Genomic DNA, 22,340 nt, shown 5'->3' with positions numbered 1-22,340 from the left:
GGTTGTGCTTGCTGGGTGAAGAGTCATCTCGAGGGTCGTCGGGTTGACTGTTGCCATCCTGAAGACCCGAGTTGGATTCATCTGGACTGGTCTTTACGACTTGGTTATGTATAAAGAGAGTCTTCTTGGGGACAGGCAGGTGTTGTTGTTTGACTGAAGTGTTGTAACATGATCGAGCACTAAGTTGATCTCCCCTGATGTACCCATTGCCGAAAGGGGTTGGAAACTTCATCAACAACATATGTGTGGATACCATGGCCTTGAGATCATTGATGCCTGTGCGCCCAAAGATGACATTGTATGCCGTCGGGCAGTAGACCACTAGGAAGTTAGTGGTAATAGTAGCTGTGTAGGGGCCTGTACCAATGGTGAAGGGTAAGTGTATACTCCCTAAAGGTTGCACGATATTGCCAGAGAAGCTTATCAGAGGAGAAATCGAGCGATTGAGCAAGTTTTCAGCTACATTAAGTGCCTTGAAAGCTTCAGCAAACATGATATTGACTGAAGCACCTGTGTCTATCAGGATTCGTTTCACATCAAAATTTGCTATGTGAGCTTCCACGATCAGCGGGTCATTGTGAGGGTAGATGATACCTCTTTCTTCCTCAGGGTAGAAACATATTGGATCCCAGTTAGGCTTTTGATACTTGCCTCCTCTGATGTCTTCCACGTGAAACACTTGATGGCCAGGTCTCAAAGTTCGTTCACTGCTTTTCATGGCCCTATTGGAAGATTCAGACATGGGTGTGCCGCCACTTATGGAATATATCACATTCACCTGGCGTTGGTTACGGTTATCCCTTGGAGGGTGAAGGAGGAACTGATCAATTTTTCCTTCACGTGCCAAAGCTTCAATATGGTCACGGAGGATAATGCATTTCTCACTATCATGGCCATTATACTCGTGGTAGCAGCAAAACATGCCCGTGTTCTTCGTGGACTTGTAATCTGGCTGTCTTGGCTTTGGCTTTGGTATCAGGTGAGCTATACTGGGGTAGATGGCAGCACATGTAGCATTCAAAGAGGTGTATGTCTCATACCTCGGGGTAGGGCCTGTCTTGACACGTGATTGGCCCACTACGTTGACTGCTTGGGGGCGGGCATTATTGTGACGATATCCTGAGTTATCGCGATAGTGCCCCTTATTCTTTTTATTAAAATGAGATTGGTGAGGATGGAAGTCTTTCCTTTTGCCCTGAGATTGATATGTCTGCTGACTTGGCGAAGCATTAAATGAGGCAGGGGGGTGTGCTGCTACCATTTGGAAGGTTGAGGTCTTTTCATTTGGTTGGATCTGGCCTCCACTCCCTACTTGCTGATAAGGGGTGACTGTAGGGGGTTTCCCTTGATATGTCCTTGCCTCGGCGGAGGCATGGTTGTAAGCTTGTGTCATCACCTCAGAGTAAGTCTTCCAAGTGTTGGCATTGATCATGTACTTGAAGAAACAGTCACGTAAGCCTGCCGTGAAAGCCTTGAAGGCGGTCTTGTCATCTGCCTCAGCACAGCGAGAATACTCATGGCTGAAGCGGCCAGCGTACTTTCGTAATGACTCGTCCGGCTTCTGGCAAATAGTGTACAAGTCATCTGTGGAATGCAAACGATCGGTCTGGAAGATGTGTTGAGAGACAAACAGCTTCCTCAACTCTTCAAATGAGTCTACTGTCTCAGGTGGAAGACGGCAATACCAGTTTAAAGCTCCACCAGAGAGGGTGGAGGGGAAGAGAAGGCACCGTTCTTCGTCGGTGTGTCCCCGGTATACCATGGTGGACTCAAAGAGGTTAAGGTGTTCAATCGGGTCTTCCCTTCCAGTATAGAGCTGTAAGTCAAGCTTTTGCTTTGTCTTCGCTTGGAGGGGAGTGTTGAGGATCCTTCTTGTGAGAGGGCCAGGCCTGGGTTGGTTCTAGTCAGGTATCTCGGCTTGACGTTCAGCCTTCAGCTTGTTTACTTCCTCAAGGAGCTGCAGGACAAGGGGGTTCTCAGCGGAGTTGTGCACCACCGAAGTTTTCTTCTTTAAGTCCCCATCGCCTCTTGGAAGTAGGAAAGTTTGATCAAGATAGCGTGATCTTTCTCTGGACTCGCCACACTGACTTCTAGAGTGAGTATGTCGGAATGTTTCCGAGTCCCCAGTACCTTCATATTCTTCTGGGACTTGTTGCCCCTTCTCTAGATTGGCGGCTGGCCTGGGTTGTGGAAGAAGACCGAGTCTTTCAGAAACCCTTGGGTCATTAATCTTCGAGCTTATGTGGATGGGATTCTCTCGAAGTTGCTTTAGGAAGTCTCGACAATCGCGATAGACAGCTTTTGATCCTTCCACACCCTCTGTGAGGAGGTGTTTTCCTCTACTTCTCCTGCTTCGGGTTGAAGCAGCTGGGTTGAGAGAAGTCTCATGTTGATTATCGCATTGATGTGTAGCTCGATCCCTATCAGGGATGTCCGTGTCGGATATCGGCGACCCTCCGTGTTGGGGGGCATTCAGTTGATTGTTGACCTCAACAGGGGCGACGAGCTTATATGTTTGAGCTTGCCTAGCCTCGTGAAGCATCTCGAAAAGTTTTTCATATTGTTCCTGGATGACTTCATTCTTCATCGCTATCTTGTTGTTCTGAACCTCTAGCTCATCAACTTTAGCTTGAAGAGTAACTCTATTTCCTTCCTGCTTTCGTTGCTTCATACTAGGTCCAGCGGGGGTGTCATTCTGTGTGCTGTGGCTTCTTTAGCTCCCCATATCGGAGAGAGATGCTTGGCCAAAAGAGAGTGTACGAGCGGTGGAAACCAGCTTGACAAAGCTGAAGAGAGTGGGAATAAGTGTCGTTTCCCATAGACGGCGCCAAATGTTGATGCACAAAATCAGCGAGGACTTTGGTACAACAGAAAGTGTCAGGTTTGTGACCTTCGCTTGGTTGCTTCAATCACTAGTGAAGATAAGTACGTAAATGAATAGGGACAGGGAAGCAAACACAAGATGTACGTGGTTCACCCAGATCGGCTACGTCCACGGAGTAGAGGAGTTCTCATTAATTGTGAAGGGTTTACACAAATACATAGGTTCAAGCTCTCATTTTGTGAGTTCTAGTGAATAGTTTAGTACAAAATGACATTAGAGATTATTGTGGGAGAATGATCCCTATTTATAGAAGAGAGTTTCTAGTTTTGTTCTAATATTGACACGTGTCGTGTTGTGATTGGCTTCTGATGTTGACACATGTCGCGCTGTGATTGGCTTCTGATGTCGACACGTGTCGCATTGTGATTGGCCTTCTGGTTGAAGGGAAACTCTTCTGGGTCCTTGATGGTATAACGTTGACCGGTGCTCAGTAGTTTCGGGATTAGTCAAGTATGGTACAAACAAGTATCACCTTTTGAGAATGCATCATATATTCCTTTATAAACTTCACTTCTCAAATTTTTTTTGATTTTGTCTAATATAATCTAATCTTTCTTCTTCAAGTATTGCAAAAGAATCGACCAAATATTGTTGAAAAGGTATTCTTCCTCATAACAATGTACTTAATGGTGGTTCTCGCTCTTGAATTTGGTAGGCAATGAAAGCTCTCATTAGTATTCTTTGTCTTTTAGTTTTTTTGCCTCTATAATTTTCATTACATTTTAAATCTGGTCTTATAACCATCTTCACCATATGGAAAAAGAATTGGATATTGCAAAGACATAAATTTAGGATTCAACTTTATTACACGTTTTAATTCGTGACTTAGACTATAATAATATCTTGATTAGAATCATACAATCCTATATCTTCAACTATCAAACCACCTATTTCATTAGTTGTAGGTTGCTCATATTGTTTGCCATCATTTAATTACCTCCCTAGCAAAGTCATTTTTAATGAAGAAAGACCATCGTTTTCAAATTTATCTCTTAAAGATGATCGTTTTCAAATTTATCTCTTGCCATTCGAAAAAGTTTAACCAATTCATTTGATGCATCAAACATTTTGATTAAACTTTCTACAATCGTTTGATCTAGCATTTGATTGTTTCCTTTGGAACTAAAAACTTTAAGACGATTTTCCACCTCATTATATATATCATAGACATATAGTTGAACAAATGTTGGAGACTCATTATCAACAGGCAAAAGAGATCCCATTAAATGACAAACTTGACCATTGATTTTGAAAATATAAGGGCTTGATCCATTGTTAATTGAGTTATCTACTTTGGCTCTCATTGAAGTGAATGCAAACATTGAGTTATAAGTTCTAATATTTTCTCAAAATGATAATTTTTTTTTGCCCTTTAGTTGGATCAAGTAAGTAATCTAAAAATGGTGATGCTGGTTTTGGATTTGAAAACTGAATTTTGTGAAAACAGGTAGATCATTTTTACATTTTGGTTTAAGAGACTCTTTTAGCCAAAAATAAGCACCGCAATGAACACACTTATAACTTTTATCTCCTAAGTCCGCATATTCTTTAACAACTCTTATATAAAAGAATACACAAAAAAGAGAGAAGAAAAACAAAATGAGCATAATATTATTTAGGCAATTAGAAAATTGAAATTCATGATAAATCAAATTAATAGATGCATAAATTAAAAACTGACATTTTCTATTCTTTTGAAAAAATGCTTGACCCTTCTTCATAAGATTACTATTATGATCATCAAGGGTTTGTTGAGTGTTGTGTGTAGATTGGTCTAATACATTGACAACATTTTTTCCCTTTTTTATCTCTTAAGAGACCCTTTTTTTTTTCCAACAAAAGTCATGCAATGTGATTCATTGATATTGGAAGAATTTATGTTTTCAACATCTTGTTGAACAGAAGATGTGCTAGCACCATCTTGGTAGTTAATGACTGAGTTTTGCTGAATAATTGGACTACTCTTAGATGAGAAAACATTGACACAATTTTGTATACAACTTATTCTGCACACTCTTTTAAATTGTCTGTCATATTCAGATAAAACATTGGATTGATTATCGACAAACTATTTTTGGTTTTCTGTCATTTGCAAGTCTTTTTGACATGATGGTATCAAATTGGAATACGAATTTGAAAACAAATTAGTGCAAACCACGTTGGAAAAAAGCCAAAAAAAAAAAAAGTATCAATAAACATATAATGCGAAGATTAAACAAATGTATACCATATATAATATAATGATTAAAAAGAATAGATCTCTCAAACTTTAAAATGCGACTGGAAAATAAAAGTAAAAAAAAAAAATTTTAAAAAAATTTTAAAAAAAAATTAAAACTAAATAATTCAAAATTTAAAATTGCTCACCTTAAACAATTATTACAATGAACAATAGAATTTAGTTCAGCAACAAATGGCAAGAAAGAAAATATAAAACAAATAATAAATAGAATTTAAAAAAAATTAAAAATTAACAAAGTAATAAGATAACTACATTCTTATTTCTTATAATGCAATTGTGAAACTATGCAGCAATGCACCATGCAACAACAACAACAACAAAACCTTTTCCCACTAAGTGGGGTCGGCTATATGAATCCTAGAACGCCATTACGCTCGGTTTTGTGTCATGTCCTCCGTTAGATCCAAGTACTCTAAGTCTTTTCTTAGGGTCTCTTCCAAAGTTTTCCTAGGTCTTCCTCTACCCCTTCGGCCCTGAACCTCTGTCCCGTGGTCACATCTTCGAACCGAAGCGTCAGTAGGCCTTCTTTGCACATGTCCAAACCACCGTAACCGATTTTCTCTCCTCTTTCCTTCAATTTCGGCTACTCCTACTTTACCTCGGATATCCTCATTCCTAATCTTATCCTTTATCGTGTGCCCACACATCCAACGAAGCATCCTCATCTCCACTACACCTACGTGTTGATGCTTCACCGTCCAACATTCTATGTCATACAGCATTGCCGGCCTTATTGCCGTCCTATAAAATTTTCCCTTGAGCTTCAGTGGCCTACGACGGTCACACAACACGCCGGATGCACTCTTCCACTTCATCCATCCAGCTTGTATTCTATGGGTGAGATCTCCATCAAATTCTCCGTTCTTTTGCAAGATAGATCCTAGGTAGCGAAAACGGTCGCTTTTTGGTATTTCCTGATATCCGATCCTCACCCCTAACTCATTTTGGCCTCCGTTTGCACTGAACTTGCACTCCATATATTCTGTCTTTGATCGGCTTAGGCGAGGACCTTTAGATTCCAACACTTCTCTCCAAAGGTTAAGCTTCGCGTTTACCCCTTCCTGCGTTTCATCTATCAACACTATATCGTTTGCGAAAAGCATACACCAAAGAATATCATCTTAAATATTAAGTTTGTGATCTTCGCTAGATTGCTCCGGTCATTAGTGTGGATAAGTATGTAAATGGATAGAGACAGGAAGCAAACACAAGATGTACGTGGTTCACCCAGATTGGCTACGTCCACGGAGTAAAGGAGTTCTCATTAATTGTGAAGGGTTTACATAGTATATAGGTTCAAGCTCTCCTTTAGTGAGTACAAGTGAATGATTTAGTACAAATGACATTAGGAAATATTGTGGAAGAATGATCTCGTAATCACGAAACTTTTAAGTACCGAAGTGTGGTATCGTCTTCACTTGCCTTATCTGTCTCATAGGTAGATGTGGCATCTTCTTTGGAAGTATTATTCCTCCCTCCAGGGGTGGTATCTTTAACTGGTGGAGATGCACAAGGTAATGTATCAATTTCACTTGACGCTTACTTGTAGTTTCAGGCTTGGTCAAGCGCGATACAAACCATGTAGTAGGAGTCCCCCAAGTCGCCGAGCTAGGGGATCTGCTAAAAGAGGTGACAGACAAGGTAAGCAATCAGAGCTCCAAGCAATCAGTCCCAGATCATAAGTTTGATTTCTAGTTCTGGCTTATTGTTATCCTTCTTCTTATCTTGCAGGTAGCATGAAGGATAAAGAGAAGAAAAGGAGAAAATGTGATATGAGATACTTTTGCTTTTGAAGAAGTAACTTTCCACAGGCTTATTCTTGAACTGGGCTGGAGGGTTTTCTTGTTTCCGCCAGAGTATAAGGTCGACTGAAGAATTTGAGGGTCAAAACAAGTCCATCAAATCTAGAGTACGTTCGACCCTGCTGATATGGGATACTTTTGCTGTTGACAAAGTAGTGGATGTATCGGCACGTGTTCTGTTGCGCTTGTCTCCACATGCTTCATTGTATCTTTCTCACTTGCCCTATTTGTTCCTCAGGCAGATGTGGTATCTTCTCGGGAAGCATAAGATGTTGAAAATGAGTACTTGAGAGCAATGAGGTTCCAGGCAGTCAGTTCCGGACTGGAAGCTTGATTCCAAGTGCTGACTGATTGCTCTCTTTCTCCTTGTCTTGCAGGTAAGAACAAGGCCAAAGGAAAAGACAGGGAAAAAGCATGATATGGGATACTCTTGCTTTTAACCCTGATGATATGAGATATTCTTGCTCTAGTGTAGCTTGTTTGCAGAGGTATTCTCGGGGGGAAAGAAAGCTGAGTATTTCGAGAGGCTTCGTTGGGAGTGCCCTCTCAGGTATGAGGAAGGGTTAAGCATTTTTGCAGGTCTGCCTGTCCGTTGAGGATGAAGGTCGACATATATAGGAGTCTCCCTAACAAGGAGTAATACTATTCTTTTACCCTGCTTGGTCATAGCACGGTAATGGGAGCTGCCAGCTTCATGTGTTTTAACTCTGTCAGAGCACTTTGAAAAAGTGGTCTGTGATATCTGGAAAGCTGATGTTACGTGTGAAGATTACAGACAAGCTTTATCCAAGGAGATCTGGCTCTCAAAGTTGAGAAAGCGGTGTGAGGATTACAGACAAGCTTTATCTAAGGGGCTCTCGAAGTTGAGAAAACGGTGCCTCTTCGGTTTTTGAACAAGCAATCCTGTCGGGGATCTGTCTCTCGAGATTCGGAGAACGGTGCCTCTTTGATTTTTGAGAAAGCAATCCTGCTAGGAGTCTGGCTCTCGAGATTCGAAGAGCGGTGTCTCGTCGCTTTTTGAGAAAGTAATCATGTTGGGAGTCTGGCTCTCGAGATTCGGAGGACGGTGCCTCTTCGATCTTGAAGCAAGCAATCTTGTTGGGAGTGTTTTCTCGAATGTGAGTAAAGGTTAGGCCTGTTTGCTAGTCTACCTTGCCACGGAGCACAGAGGTTGACCCACAGGGACTTTCCAATTATCCAGCAATGGTCTTGTTCCTTTACCCTTGTGGGTAATAATATGGTAGCTAGACCTTCAAAATTTATGTGTCTAAACTTTGTTAGTGCTGTTGCTTTGCTATTCTTTTACCCTTCTTGGTCATAGCGATGTAATGGGAGCTGCAAGCTTCACGTGTCTAAACTTTGTCAGAGATTTTTGGCAAAGTTATCTGTGGTACCCGTGAGCTGATGTTGCGTGTGGAAAGTGAATGATTGAACAGTAACATTCACGTGCTTTCTACTTCACTATAAATCTTCGACAGAATGCCCGTAATTTCCGCAAAGTTGAGTGTGCATGTGACAGGTGCTGACAAGGCTGAAAAAGCAGGTGCCTCTTCGATTTCTGAGATCGGCCCTCGTGGTCTCTGAGCAGCCCAGCTTTTGAGAAAGCAAGCGCCTATTCGATTTCTACGATCGACCTTCGTGGTCTTTGAGCAGCCCAGCTTTTGAGAAAGCAAACGCCTCTTCGATTCCTGAGATCGGCCCTCGTGGTCTCTGAGCAGCCTAGCTTTTGAGAAAGCAAACGCCTTTTCGATTTCTGAGCAGGCGCCTCTTCAATTTCTGAAGCTCTATCGAGTGCGGATTTTTATAGAATCTGGTATTAAGTTCCAAAGCACACTTGAATCTCCACCAGTAGAAGCTCCCTTCTTGCATTTCTAAGATCTTGATTTGTCCGACCTCTTTTCTCTTCAACACCTTTGAAAATGTCTAGCCCCTCCGACCGTCGTTTTGACTTGAACCTTGTTGAAGAGGCAGCCACGCCTTCTCCAGACAACATATGGCGCCCATCCTTCTTATCCCCTACTGGTCCTCTTACCGTTGGGGATTCCGTGATGAAGAATGATATGACCGTTGCGGTGGTGGCCAAGAACCTTCTCACTCCCAAAGATAACAGACTACTTTCCAAACGGTCTGATGAGTTGGCTGTTAAGGATTCTCTGGCTCTTAGTGTTCAGTGTGCAAGTTCTGTGTCTAATATGGCCCAACGCCTATTTGCTCGAACCCGCCAAGTTGAATCATTGGCGGCTGAAGTGATGAGTCTCAAACAGGAGATTAGAGGGCTCAAACATGAGAATAAACAGTTGCACCGGCTCGCTCATGACTATGCTACAAACATGAAGAGGAAGCTTGACCAGATGAAGGAATCTGATGGTCAGATTTTACATGATCATCAGAGGTTTGTGAGTTTGTTCCAAAGGCATTTATTGCCTTCGTCTTCTGGGGCTGTACCGCGTAATGAAGCTCCAAATGATCAACCTCTGATGCCTCCTCCTTCTAGGGTGCTGTCCAGTACTGAGGCTCTGAATGATCCCCCTCCGGTGCCTTCTCTTTCTGGGGCTCTGCCGACTATTGAGACTTCTCCTAAGCAACCTTTGTGAAGTCTCCCTCTTGTTTGTTTATTTTGACTCGTGTATATATACATATTTGTAACTTCTTAGAGATATCAATAAATAAGCTTTGTTTCATTTCAACGTATTGTGTTAAATACACCAAAGCCTTCTTCACTAAGTTCTTTGAATTTTTCTTAGTAAGAATGTTTATTCTCACAATAATTATATGTAGGTAATATGCATAAATCAATTTAAAAAACGTTTGTGGAATTATCAATTTTATATATATATATATATATATATATATATATATAATATAAACGATAGAAAGGAAAAGACCCACTCACCTAAGGTCCACGCTACGACTCCCTAGAATGAATATCGAGATGTCACGAACCAATGTCGCCTAAAACAATTATCAAATCACGTTTCCGAGTTCTTACCGATAGAATACATAATTTACAGAAAAACACATCCTTACGTAATTCACTCCGGAAGATCTGCAACACGGATTTCCGATCCGTTACTTCCAAAAATTTACATTATGTTCCTAGAACCACGTTAATATTGCATTATGATCCAACGGTCGAATCTCCGCCAATTGCCAAAATCAAGTGGCGGTTGTGGAGCCAAAAATATTCACTAGGCGACACGTGGATTTGTGAACGAAAGAGGACAAAAATACCCTTGAGGTATATCGGGATTCCTACGCGCAAGTAGTGGGTAATCATCCTCAACCAATTCAAAAATGCTCCAGAAGAGGTAACTAATTCCAAATTATCTTATTTTAGGTAATTATTTCCAAAACTTAATTTCCCTAATATATTATTTAGTTAATTAATTATCTAAATAATATATTCTTCCCATATCTCCTAAAATCATCCCTTAATTACCAATTTGAAACATCCACTCAAACCTAAAAAATGGGATAGGGCCGGCTACCCCATTCAAAGTCTATTCCATCACCTTTTTTTCTACCTTTTCCACCTTTCATTCCCTTTTAAATTAGCCAATCAATACCATAAATAATAAAATATCTCCTTTCATATTTAATTAGCCAATTAATTGGCTAATTAAACCTAAAATAAAACCTAAAAATCCCATAGTAACCGGCCATATTCCCTCCCATCTTTTCCCTACCTTTTTTTTTATTTTCCTCCACTTTATTACTCAAATAAAGCTAATCATTTAAGACCCCATTCATTTCTATTTTATTAGCCAATAAAGGGGCTAATAAAAAACCACAAATTGACTAAGAAAAGGGAAGGGTGTGGCCGGCCCTTCCTTGGTGAAAAATGGGGAAGCCTAATCCTATAAATAGACTCCTATTCTCACCAAAAATTCATTCCAAACCTCTTGCAAAAATTCCAAAACACTCTAAACACTATTTCTCTCTAAATTTCTAACTTTGGCATCGGAGGTTCTTCGGCCAAAGCCCCCCCCATTCATCGTGGGCGCGTGAGGCTTTTGGCCTTAACCTAAGGTGCTAGTTGTTTTGTAGGTGCAAAATCGTCCAAGATCGAAGAGGAGAAAATTTGCATCCACAAATTGGTGCTTTTATTGAGAGTTGTAATCCATACTCGTAGAAGACTCTCGTACAAAAAGGTTTTTTCTTTATTTTCTAGTCTATTTGAATATTTTTCATACGTTCTTATTATTAGAATTTTCTACTTGCAAAGGTTCTTTGATAAAACGTATAAGAAAAATATAATGACTAGAAATTTAGAAAATTCCGCAAGTAAAAATTCTAGTATTCAAGAAATGGGACTACGGAGATCCATAAGGCAAAATGCGACAAGAAGGGGAGCGACATCATCACCACGAGCTTCCACCATGGGAACCACCGTGATGGCTACCTCGGTAGCCACCCGCGGCGAGGTCCATGGTGCCTTCACCACGGCCGCCATGGGAACCACCACGGTGGCTACTTCGGTAGCCGCTCGTGGCGAGGTCCATGGAGCCTTCACCACAGCCGCCATGGGAACCACCACGGTGGCTACTTCGGTAGCCACTCGTGGCGAGGTCCATGGAGCCTTCACCACGGCCCGAGTCGTGCCATCCAAGTTTACGTGGACCAAAGCCCAAGCCTCGCATTCACATGCACCGCGCATTGAGCAGCCTGCTCCCGTGATCCAGCCTGCTCTTGTAGCCCAGCCTGCTCCAACGATCCAGCCTGCCCCCGCAGCCCAGCCTGTTTTCATGGTTTCCCAAGCTGCCCAAGTCCGCCCGAGACAATCTCAACCATCCGGACCAATCATCGAGGCTGAGGCGTTTTCACCACATTTCTCTGCAGATTTGACATTCCCCAACTCAAATCTCGCACTTGGAGTCAACCACCCTTTCATTGTTCAAGGAGGTGCATTCCATCCAAGTTCTTCCAATCCGAATGGCGAACAAAACTTGTCCCGACAAGTCATAGAATTGACGAGCGCCCTTGCACAACAAACCACCTTGGTGAATCAACTTTTACAACGTACTGAGATGCATCGCGCTCACGATGAAGTTTCCCGGAGTAGAACAAGGGTAGACAAGGAGCCTTTTAAACAGCGTCCTGGAAAGCAGCCATTCAACCCATCACAAGTGGAGCATTCAGACAGTGCACACTCTCGATTGGGCCCCCGAAATAGCGTATACTCCCGTCTTAGCGCGCGGATGAGCGTGCACTCTCGGTTAGGCCCACGAGCAAGTATACATTCACGGTTGGGGCCACGCTTTGATAATCAACATGGGCAACCTTCCAGGCAAAGCATTCATTTGCGATTAGGCTCACAAGGAGTATCCTCCACATCACATCGGAGCAAGCAGCCTGACAAACGGAAGGAAACGATCGTTCAATCTGGCTCTAGTTCAACCGGTAGCCTGCAAAGAAATCCCTCGCCTGCTAGGAATCTATCTCATCCATTGCAGCCACAGCGTAGACGAGCCGAGCGAGAAGAAGAGCAGCCTAGACCGGTAGAAAAAGACCAAGGGCAGCAAAAAGCTCCGCTACCCCAACAAAAGCAAATCCAAGAAGAGGTAGAAAGGCTTTTCAATGAACGGATGCGTGATTTTCGGCGCAACGAAATGGTTGATGAGGCACTAAGGCGAGATATGACCAACATGAGCAGGTCACCTTTCGCGGATGAGATCGAGCAGGCAGAGCCTCCGCGCAAGTTTAGCATGCCACACTTCACATCTTTCAAAGGAGATGGGGATCCCGAAAGACACTTGAAGCATTACCGAAATGCGATGGTCCTTTATCGGAATAATGACGCCCTTATGTACAAAATATTCGCCACTACTTTACAAGGCGAGGCACAAGATTGGTTTCATACCTTGCCGGCACGATCCATCCTGAATTTTGATGATCTTTCCTTGGTCTTCACCAAAGAATACTCATCTTATTGATCGATCAAGAAGAAGTCCGATCACCTGTTCAACGTAAAGAAAAACCCAAAAGAGTCGCTTCGCGATTACGTGAAGAGATTCAAAGCAGAGAAGGCGAAGATCGTCGGATGCGACAACTCGATAGCAAGTGCAGCCTTCCAAAAAGGACTACCAGCAGACCACCCACTGTTTGGAGAAATGATCATGAAAGAAGACCTAACTCTAGCAGATTCCTTTGCTCTGGCAGAAAAGCATGCGCTTTGGGACGAGGCTCGACAAGCAGAAAAGGCTCCCGAACAACCTCGAAAAGAGTTGGCAGCTACTCAAAAGAAGGATGAAAAACAACCCAACAAGGGCAGGCAGGAGTTCAAGCGCAGGGACCGACCCACGACCAAAGAAGGCCCGATGACCAACAACTATTCTAAGTTCTCAATTCCGATTCATCAAATCCTTCGTGACGTCAAGAATGAACCATGGTTCAAGTTGCCGAAGCAGTCAAAAGGAGATACTTCCAAGTTGGACCACACTAAGTATTGTGCATTCCACCGAGGTCCCGATCACACAACCAACGATTGCTACACTTGGAAGAACTACCTAGAGAAACTCGTGAAAGAAGGCAAAGTCGATAGATATTTGGACAAGCCAGCTGAGCAGCAAAAAAGGAATGCAGACGGAGATGAGGAGCCACCAACTAAGACGATTCGAATCAATGGCATTTTCGCTGAGTCCGAGCACTTAGGGGCTACTAATAACTCCAAAAAGAGGAAGATCCAACAGGCCTTACTAATCTCACAAGTTCATGCAGTCGGTACCCAACCTGGACCTATCATTGGCTTCACGGAGCAGGATGCAGAAGGAGTCGACTTCCCACACGACGATGCATTAGTAGTATCTGTCCAACTAGCCCATGCTATAGTCGACAGGATGATGGTTGACAATGGAAGTGCGGTCAACCTACTTCAACTTTCAGTCATTCAGAAGATGGGCCTGGAAAGTACAATCATACGCCGGGCAGAGGTACTTACTGGATTCAACGGACACACCTCAACTGCCATCGGTCATATCATACTTGACGTAAAAACACCGCCAGTCGTCTCAAAGCAAACATTCACGATTGTAAGCGACCCATCTCCCTACAATGGGATTCTTGGGAGACCTTGGTTGATTAAGCTGGATGCTGTCACTTCCGTCAAGTATCAAAAAATCCGATTCCGCATCCCGGGAGGAGGAGTCGGAGAGATCAAGTCTGACCAGGCTTCATCCCGACGATGCACTGTGCAAATGTTAAAAGAAACAAAGAAAAAGACCTTTACCCCCGTAGAGGTTACCGAAGTCCAAAAGGGCAAAGAAATTGCCAAATAGCAATTACAGCAGGTGGATCGAGAAGATGGCACCCAAGCAGACAGGATAGGATGGAAACCCGAAGAGGACGCCGAAGACATCATTCTTGATCCCCAGCAGCCGGAAAAGACGGCTAAAATTGGCTCACGACTAAGCCCAGACGAGAAGGAAGAACTCACAATTTTCCTTAGGAAAAACCGAGATATCTTCGCATGGTCACCATCCGACATGCCCGGTATTGATCCCAAAGTGGCCTGCCACAAGCTGCACGTCGATCCAACTGCCAAACCGGTAATTCAAAAAAGAAGACATTTCGCTCCCGAACGAGTAGCGATCATCGAGGCAGAAATCGACAAACTATTGGAGGCCGGTTTCATAGAAGAGGTAGCACACTCGGCATGGCTTGCTAATGTCGTACTAGTCATGAAGAAAGAGAAGGGCAAATGGAGGGTTTGCGTAGACTACACTGACCTCAACAAAGCATGCCCAAAAGACCATTATCCTGTCCCCCGGATTGATCTATTAGTAGATTCAACTTCTGGAAACCAGTTACTTAGTTTCTTAGACGCATACTCCGGCTACAACCAAATAGCCATGCATGAGCCCGACAAGGAGAAAACTGCGTTCGTGATAGAGCGAGGCACTTACTGCTACAAGGTCATGCCTTTTGGCCTCAAGAACGCGGGAGCCACTTACCAAAGGTTAGTAAATATGATGTTCAAAAAACAAATTGGGGTAACCATGGAGGTCTATGTCGACGATATCATGGTAAAGGGCAAGCAGCGATCAGATCACATTCGCAATTTAGCAGAAGCTTTCAATATCCTTAGAAGGTACAAGATGAAGCTCAACCCCACCAAGTGCACGTTTGGAGTATCTTCAGGTCGATTCCTAGGGTACTTAGTAACCCAACGAGGAATTGAGGCACATCCCAAGCAAATCCAAGCAATCATAGAGATGAAATCTCCAACTACCTTGAAGGAGATCCAAAGCTTGACCGGACGAGCAGCCGCCCTCAATCGCTTCCTCTCACGATCCACCGATCGATGCAAACCCTTTTTCAAAGCTATCAAGATGGCACAAAGAAACAAATGGGATGAAGAATGCGAAAAAGCTTTCCAAGACTTGAAGAGTTATCTCACATCACCTCCCTTACTATCCAAGCCGGAAGCAGCGGAGGATTTATATATTTATTTGGCAGTTTCCGAGGTAGCAGTGAGCTCTACTCTCATACGAGAAGAGCTGGGGGCCCAACTGCCGGTATTCTACACTTCTAAAGCTCTTCTCGATGCAGAAACAAGATATCCGAAGATCGAAAAATTAATTTTGGCGTTAGTTGTTGCGGCTCGGAAGCTCAGACCCTACTTTCAAGCTCATACAGTCATTGTTATGACTCAATATCCCTTACGATCAATATTACATGGTCCGGACGCTTCTCAACGAGTGATGAAATGGGCATTGGAACTTGGCCAATATGGTTTAGTTTTCCAACCTCGCACAGCGATAAAGGCCCAAGCCTTGGCGGATTTCGTGGCAGAATTCACACCTAGCCTAGGCAACGCAACAGTGCGGCCCAACGACGCCCCAGAAGCAGCAGAGAGTACCTTAGCCACACTTACTCCATCCAATAAAGATTTCTGGAACTTGCATGTCGACGGTGCATCCAACTATAAAGGCTCGGGAGCAGATGTAGTTCTTGTTACTCCAGATGGCTCAATGCTCGAGCAGGCGATCACTCTAGGTTTCAAAGCATCCAATAACGAAGCAGAGTACGAGGCTCTACTAGCGGGCCTCCGAATGGCAAAAGACTTGGCGGTGAAGAAACTCGCAATTCATTCTGATTCCCAACTAATCACCAGCCAGGCTACTGGGGAATACACTGCAAAACACCCAAGGATGGCACAATACCTAGAGAAAGTACGCCAGCAGCTTGAAGCATTTCAAACTTACACTCTCACTCAAGTTCCGCGGGCAGACAATGCACATGCAGATGCACTAGCTGGTTTAGGCTCCGCCCTTGACCACCAATTCAAACGCTCTATTCCGGTGGAATATCTAGACAAGCCAAGCATAGAGATGGAGTCGATAGCCGAAGTGTCACAGGTTAGTGTAACTCCCACTTGGCAAAGTTCAATTATAGACTACTTGGTCAACGGCACATTACCCACAGAAAGATTGGAGTCAAGGAAGCTTCAAATTAAGTCGGCACGCTACTATATGTGGAATGGCATTCTCGTCCGAAGATCCTACACCGGACCACATCTCCGCTGCCTGGCACCTCCCGATGACTTGAAGGTTCTAAGCTCAATCCACGAAGGCGTTTGTGGGAATCACTCTGGAGGTCGATCCTTAGCCCAAAAGGCTCTTAACGCAGGCTATTACTGGCCTACCATGCACCAAGATGCTAAGGAGTTAGTACAAAAATGCGACCGTTGCCAACGCTACAAACCAGTACCAGCACTACCCGCCAGTGAGCTACACCCGCAAACGAGTCCTTGGCCATTCATGCAGTGGGCAATCGACCTGGTAGGGCCTATGCCGCCTGCTACGGGGGGCAGATGCATGATGATCGTGGCAACCGACTATTTCACCAAATGGGTAGAAGCAGAACCCATGACAACCACGACTCAGACGGATATAGAGCGCTTTATATGGAGGAACATCATTTGCCGATTTGGCATCCCTCAGTCCATCGTCACTGACAACGGTCCTCAATTTGTGGGAAAAGATTTGGCAAAGTTCTTCCAAAAATACGGCATCAAACAACACATGTCCACACCAAGATATCCTCAAGGCAATGGGCAGGCTGAAGCATCCAACAAGACGATTCTCGACTGCCTCAAGAAATCCCTCACCGACAAAAAGGGAAAATGGCCAGATGAGCTCCCTGGATGTTTATGGGCATATCGCACCACCAAAAGACGAGCAACCGGTGAAACTCCTTTCTCTTTGGCGTTTGGTTCGGAGGCAATCATACCTCCCAACATCATCGTGCCAAGCATCAACACTCTATTGCCAAACGTTGAGCGGAACAGTAAAGAAATGGCCACAGATTTAGATCTGGCAGAAGAAATGCGCGAACAAACCATCACTCGCATCGCAGCCTACCAGCAGCAGCTCATTTCCAGCTACAACAAAAGGGCCAAGATCCGGCAGTTCCAACCTGGAGACCTAGTCCTAAGAAAAGCTTTCATCACTGCCCGCAGAGAAGGCTCAAAAAAAATGGACCCCATCTGGGAAGGTCCTTACAAGATCAACAGAGTCGGCGGCAAATGCAGTTATACTCTTGCTACCATGAATGATAAAGAGATCGAGAAGCAATGGAACGCCTACAATTTGAGGAAATACCATGTGTGACTTCACACTATATCAAGACCCGAAGACTCGAGCATCTCAACGGTCACCACCTCGTAAACCGAGGACTATCCAATCATCATGCAGTTTTTGCAACCAAGTTATTCGCTCATTTTATTTTTCAATAAAGAATTCAAAAGTAATTTGTAATTTGGCTTTAATATATGTCTACAACAACTTATTTCTTTTTGCACTTCAAAAGAAAATTACACCCCTCAAGGGACCAACTGTGCTCTCCAAGGAGGGAGGATAAACTCAACACTCCGAATATCCAGACGTGGATGAGCTTGGCTGCCCTAGAATGACTAGGTGCATGATGGCTTGCGCCGGGATTCCTAGAAGTAGCCACAATGGTCTGTTTCAAGGCTTAGCTAGTTGAAGGATTATGGGTCTATCGGCTTAATCCGCAGGGAACCGGGCCCTAGATACGGAGGGGGCACATTATGCAGCACACCCAATGGGCGGCTGCCCTGGAAACCTAAAGCTGCTACCGAGTGCACTAAGGTAGCCTACGGATTTCCAGAAGACTGCCTACGGCTTGCCCTTCGAGCAGTAGAACCACGCTAGACTTATGCAACCGCACATTATTGTGAAAGGTTAAACAAGTTAGCGTGCACACACGAAGATTTTATCCACTACCGACATGCTACGTAGTTGATAAGCTTCACCTCTGTCAAACGCAGAATAACTTATACCAAATCCTAAAGTGTTGTGATACTTGCTACACGGCCTACGGAATTGGAAAAATCCAAGGTTGAATAACCAAGTGGTTACGCGGATTCGTCTGCTTCTGTAAGTAAGGCATCCGGCTGCCAACCCTATGGTTAATAACTTTGCAGAAGTTTCTACATCAACACCTACGGTTGCATAGGCTATGTGGGCCTGTCTACTTATAGAAAAGTAGCACGCCTGCCACTGGCTTATAAGGTCTAAAGGTTAAAAAAAAATGGGAAAAGCAAAAGAAGCGAGTTTATTAAATTTTATAGCAAAATTGATAAACAATAAGCAAATACCAAAGGAGTTCAAGCAAAAGCAACAAAGGAAAGAAAAGGAAACCATAAAAGCTACCTAGAAGACTACTCTTCGGTAGTTTGGACATCTCCCAACTGCTCGGTTGTTACACCTTCAGCAGCCTTGGTGTTCTCAGCAGCGGCATCCTCCGGACCTTTACCCTCGACTGCTCCAGCCTGGGTATCAACTCCTCCAGCTATTTCACCGATAGAAGACTCAAAGGTAAAATCGAGCAAGTCTTCTGGGGAAATAGAGAAGGTCTCGAAGTCTTTACCGGAAAACTCAAAGTCAGACGGCCGCCCATAGAGATGATCTACATAGCCCAGCTTGTAGAAATCAGATTGGTTCTGAATAAGCGAAGCCTCGAAACCATTTTTCTCACTCTTCAACTGCTCATTCTCCTCAAACAGGCAAGCACGAACTCGCTGCAACTCCTCAATTTCTTTCTTCAGATTGTCGTTGGTCTTCAAAACACCTTGAAGTTCCGACACTTGAGGCTCAAGCCTGTCAGCAACCTCTTTGAAGTGGATCGCTTGGTTGTAAGTAGCAATCAATTCTTCATCCTTTGCATAAGCAGCGGAGCGAAGTTCAGATATGGAGCGTTCAAGATCTCGAATCTGAGGTATGTAACGCTCGATTTCCTTCTCTGCACTTTCATTCTTTGTTTGGACCGCATCAAACCTAGTCTTCAAATCCATGATCTCCTGGTGAGCGGCCTCAAGCTGCTGAGAAGTGGGGTCAGAAGTATGAGATTCCTTCAAAGCAGCAAGCTCAGATTCCAATTTTTTGATTTTTTCAACCGAGGAATAAGCTTCGGCAGCCATAGTTCTTGCCATCTCTTTAGCAGCCTTGGTGTCCTCTTGGTCAAGGAACATAGACTCGGCTGCCAGAATTGTTGTTTTCTGCATCATGGCTAGCAGAGCAGTCTTCCTATACTCGGGTGTATGCTTTGCAAAAAGACTCGGACCAACAATCTCTTTGACGCCATCAACAAACTGGGCGCATACATCCATGTCTTCAAGAAGATCTGGTTTCAAAAGAGCACAAATCTTAGCAGCCTCCTCAGAAACGGCCTTGGCGGATTCTTCAAGCCTGCCTGAGCGAGCAGCTTCATTCTTATCAGCAGACGAGATGGTTGCAGCAGCGGAATAAGCAGTATTCGGCGCCACTTTAGCAGATAGGGGCACCTTATCACTCTTCATAGTAGCAAGTCTCTTCAAGGGTAAGTCAGGTTTAGTCCCGGACGGACGTTTTGGCACAAACTTCGGTACCAAAGGCACGGAAGAACTTTTACGCTGAGCAATTTTTTCAGCAATCGAGCTAGCAGCCTTCGAAGCAATAGGCGTTACTGGCACAAATGTAGCAGTTCGTTCTTTCTCGCCCTTAGAGGAAGTCAGGTCAATCACAATCTTGGGAGCAGCCGGAGAATCCCCACGAGCAGTCTTCATTTTCTTCTCAGCAGGTATCTCTTGAGCAGGCGGGGAATGTTTCTTTTTCCCACCTTCATTGGTAGTAGGCTCCACCACAGTGATAGGACGAGCCATCGCGTCTGCCTTGATCCGTTTTATTTCTTCTTCTGGGGGTAGTCCACCTTTTTCCCTACGAAGAGGACTAAGCAGCCAACGCCACTCACGATACTCGGAAGGAATACCCAGAGCGACATGCACTTTTTTCATATCTGGAGAAACCCTAGGAGTTGAGCCAAATTCCGAATCTACAAAAAAAAAAAGAAAAAAAAAAACAGAAGACAATCAGAAAATTGAAGAATGATTTGGCACTAAAGCAAAGCAGCCGAAAAGACTAAGCAGTCTGCTTACCAGATATGAAGACCGTTGATACACGCAGCTCGGGAGAAGAATCAGATTCCCATTCTCCACTTATCTCCAAAGTCTCTTTGGCCCAATCATGATCTCCTTTACTCGAATTATCAAAAAGCTTATGACGGATTCGCAGTTGTCCAACTCCATCAATACGACCTATGTCAAAGAAATACCAAAATTCGTTGGTGGTTAGTCCCAAGTCAAAGAATTGGTTCAAATTGTGGAACCCCACCATCACTCGGACCGCATTCGGGGAACATTGGGCAGGCGCACATTTCATAGAGCAAAGCACTTCTTGGAAGAAACGCGGTATAGGGAAAGTAAACCCTAACACAAAATAGTAAGGATGGAACTTGATAGTTCTCCGAGTTCCACTGCATGGTTCTCGGCTGCTACCATCTTTAACTCATCTCACACGCACTCCCGACGGAATGGCATGCCAATACGTTTCAAGAAAATCTCTAAACAAATTGTCGGAGCTAATCTTGATGTGAGCAGCTTTGAAGTAGCCAATCTTGCTCAAAGACCCGCCTTGACGGTACAGCGGGGGCACACCATCATCATTCTTACGGCTCGAGGAAGACATGCTTGAAAATTCTACAAAAGTACAAGGAAGATTTGTTAGAGAGTTGTTAAAAAAAAAAAAAAAAAAAAAAAAAGAAACAGCTCTCGGCAGCCAAAAAAAAAAAAAAAAAAAAGAAACAGCTCTCGGCAGCAAAAAAAAAAAAAAAAAAAAAAAAAAGAATTAGGCTTAAAGCCGCAGGACCAGCAAACCTGCCAGGCCCCACGGCCTGGCTTGCTTCAACGGCCAGCAAGAAAAAAAATATATATTTTCATGGCATTACCATGCCATGGTTCACCAGATCAACCTATAACAAGTCTCTGATTCCCATCAGGCCAAGAATCAAGATCCAAAGATTCCAGAAAATCAAGAAGACAAGAAAAATAATTTTTTCTTACCTGGAAGCAACGAAGAGCGATCCTTTACACGGGCAAGACGTAGAAGATTGCTAGAGGAGGGGGAACAAATATCCTCTAAGCTCTCTTTTTCTCTTGTAAGGATGAATAAGTTTCACTCTAAAAGTTGATTTAACAATCCACTTAAGGTGGACTTAAATAAGCTTTGGGGAAATTTATTTCCTTTTCCTAGAAGGATTTAATTTCCTATTGAAAGAAAGAATCAACAACAAAATAGGAAACAGTTCAGAATTTCCTAAAGCAAAAAAATCTCTACACCTATTGCCCTTTTCTGCAAACAGCTCAACATGTGTGGGGGCATTTGTGGAGCCAAAAATATTCACTAGGCGACACGTGGATTTGTGAACGAAAGAGGACAAAAATACCCTTGAGGTATATCGGGATTCCTACGCGCAAGTAGTGGGTAATCATCCTCAACCAATTCAAAAATGCTCCAGAAGAGGTAACTAATTCCAAATTATCTTATTTTAGGTAATTATTTCCAAAACTTAATTTCCCTAATATATTATTTAGTTAATTAATTATCTAAATAATATATTCTTCCCATATCTCCTAAAATCATCCCTTAATTACCAATTTGAAACATCCACTCAAACCTAAAAAATGGGATAGGGCCGGCTACCCCATTCAAAGTCTATTCCATCACCTTTTTTTCTACCTTTTCCACCTTTCATTCCCTTTTAAATTAGCCAATCAATACCATAAATAATAAAATATCTCCTTTCATATTTAATTAGCCAATTAATTGGCTAATTAAACCTAAAATAAAACCTAAAAATCCCATAGTAACCGGCCATATTCCCTCCCATCTTTTCCCTACCTTTTTTTTTATTTTCCTCCACTTTATTACTCAAATAAAGCTAATCATTTAAGACCCCATTCATTTCTATTTTATTAGCCAATAAAGGGGCTAATAAAAAACCACAAATTGACTAAGAAAAGGGAAGGGTGTGGCCGGCCCTTCCTTGGTGAAAAATGGGGAAGCCTAATCCTATA

The 22,340-nt window shown here is 43.3% G+C and overlaps 1 protein-coding gene across 1 annotated transcript; it reads left to right on the top strand.

Moving 5' to 3' along the window:
* Positions 1 to 13,038: 13,038 nt before the first annotated feature.
* Positions 13,039 to 14,202, top strand: LOC139188660 (uncharacterized). Its single transcript, XM_070806314.1, has one exon. It carries the CDS (start codon positions 13,039 to 13,041, stop codon positions 14,200 to 14,202), a length of 1,164 nt encoding a protein of 387 aa, XP_070662415.1.
* The last annotated feature ends 8,138 nt before the right edge of the window (positions 14,203 to 22,340 follow it).

Source organism: Malus domestica, chromosome 10 (genome assembly GCF_042453785.1).
Source record: "Malus domestica chromosome 10, GDT2T_hap1".
Classification (NCBI taxonomy): Eukaryota; Viridiplantae; Streptophyta; class Magnoliopsida; order Rosales; family Rosaceae; genus Malus; species Malus domestica.
Note: the sequence above shows the minus strand (reverse complement) of the source record. Positions and strands in the feature narration are given on the sequence as shown.